This window comes from Austrofundulus limnaeus, unplaced genomic scaffold, assembly GCF_001266775.1.
Source record: "Austrofundulus limnaeus strain Quisiro unplaced genomic scaffold, Austrofundulus_limnaeus-1.0 Scaffold272, whole genome shotgun sequence".
Classification (NCBI taxonomy): domain Eukaryota; kingdom Metazoa; phylum Chordata; class Actinopteri; order Cyprinodontiformes; family Rivulidae; genus Austrofundulus; species Austrofundulus limnaeus.
This window is the reverse complement of record NW_013952674.1, coordinates 195,615-197,573: the sequence shown is the minus strand read 5'-3', so window position 1 is coordinate 197,573 and position 1,959 is coordinate 195,615. Positions and strand designations below refer to the sequence as shown.

General features: G+C 43.3%; 1 protein-coding gene across 1 annotated transcript; it reads right to left on the bottom strand.

Annotated features, from left to right (window-relative positions):
* Positions 1-235: 235 nt before the first annotated feature.
* On the bottom strand, positions 236-1,601 carry LOC106526338 (protein FAM177A1; the record flags this gene model as incomplete). The annotated part of the gene is given in 2 exon segments (XM_014020924.1): positions 236-1,411; positions 1,504-1,601. Coding segments are annotated over 2 exon segments (311 nt in total), but the record flags the coding sequence as incomplete, so codon positions are not given.
* Between the last annotated feature and the right edge of the window lie 358 nt (positions 1,602-1,959).

The window sequence follows — 1,959 nt, the reverse complement described above, 5'->3', positions numbered from 1 at the left end:
TCCCCTGACCTCAGAGCAGCATGCTCAAACCATGACACAGCCTCTTTGTTCCCACTCACAAAGCGGCCCCTTGCTTGGCTCACCCTGGAGCAGGACTACGAGTCTGTCATGAAGCACACGAGCCAGCACAGCTGACAACACCCGTATTAGAAAGTAAAAGCTGCGTTTTCAACTTAAACACACGCACTGTTTAATTACCTTTGAATAAAAATTAAAAAACACAAAGTCAACAATATAAAAAATTAGATAGTAACATAACCGTTTATTTAAATATTACTAAAACAATACAAAACGCTTAAATTAACAACTCAAGTATATTAAAATAAATATCAAAAATTGTGCTTAAAAACTGTAAGAAATGTTTAGTTTGCACGTTCTTACACAACACATTCACGATTTTCAAGTTCACGGTAAGTAAGGCAGATAAAAAGAGCCACACAGAACACCTAAACCCGTTTTCTTTTCTTTTGTTGTTGTTGTTTTTTAAGCTAAAAGTTAGTCTGTCGTGTGACCAGTAAAAGGTTCTGACAGCTGCACCTAAATGTGCTCTGTGCTTCCACGGACGTTTAAGTGCACCACAAGTCTAATATGCATCAATACACACGTTAACAGACGACATGCATGTCKAATCTACATGTGAGGGAGTGGGGAAATGGCCATCTTGAGAACGCAGTGTGTCCAGATCTAGACAGAACAGCTGTTTTTTTTTTTGTTTTGTTTTTTTAACGTGAGTCTACATCTGGCACGGACGTGGCTGTGTTGGTTATTGAGGCACAGTGGCTGGTCCATCGGAGGCACAGGGGAGCGACGTTGACCCCCTGCTGCATAGCAAAGTTTGGAGGATGGTGCCGTAAAAAAAACTGACAACCCAGCTGACGGTGAGTGACTTCAAAATGTGAGCAAAAATGGAAATAAACTCAACGTCAGGAAGACAAAAATGTGTCAATTACCATTTAAATGGTCTCAACTTTTCTATCTATACCTGTTAACTCGTATTTAATTGTGTACAGCCATGTTATCCAGCAGTTAGTTTTTGAGTTTCTACAGTTACACCCCCCTCAGTGTCCTCGACATTTAGCCAAACATATGGCAGCGCCGCCCATGGAAAGCAGTTCTACACAAACCAAGCAGCTCGGTCCAGTAAGACGGCGTTCCTTCTTTTGCAGACAGACGTTAACGTGTCCTTCCCCAGAGAGGGTTAGGTTGCTGTCACATAAACGGGGACGACGATGGTGTTGGGATTGGCCCGACTCTCGTTCTCGACCCGATAGGTCACGTCGGGGTGAGCAGGCTCCGCCTCCTGCCCCTCTCGCACAGCGACGGGCTCGTCCTTCTGTTCCTGAGATTGGAGCTGGCCGAAGGAGCGCTCGGCTTCTTCTGACAGACGGTTCTCTTCCTTCTCTTCCTCTTTCTAAAACCAGGACACAGGAGGAAATCATGTTCGCTGGGGAGGGGGAGGGGGCGGGGGGGGACACAAAAATCACAAAATGTCTTTGGTCGTACCTCTTTCTTTATCCTGTAGTATTCATCAATGGCGTATTGATACTTGGCGGATGTTATCCCAAAGAGAGAGGCCATCCTCTCCCCGAGATAATCACATGCTGGAACATAAAAACAGTCCAATTTAAATACACACAGACATCAGACGTCATCAACCAGTATCGCCCAGCCCTGGTCTGAATGTGACATTTTGTAATATTAAGGGAGACCGGGGACAGTTGCAACACTTTTTTGCATTTGACTCTGTTACTCAGAGATGGTTTGAATTAAACAAACCAAATTTTAATACAACAAACTTACTCTCTGTTAGTAGTCAAAACCATTTATAGATGATTAGAGAATGTACATTCTTAACATTTTGCATTTGAAAATGAAAAGTCAGATGTTGCAACTGACCCCGGTGCCGGGGACAGTTGCAACATTGTTTGGGGGTGGTATATTATAATTGATTTAAAATAC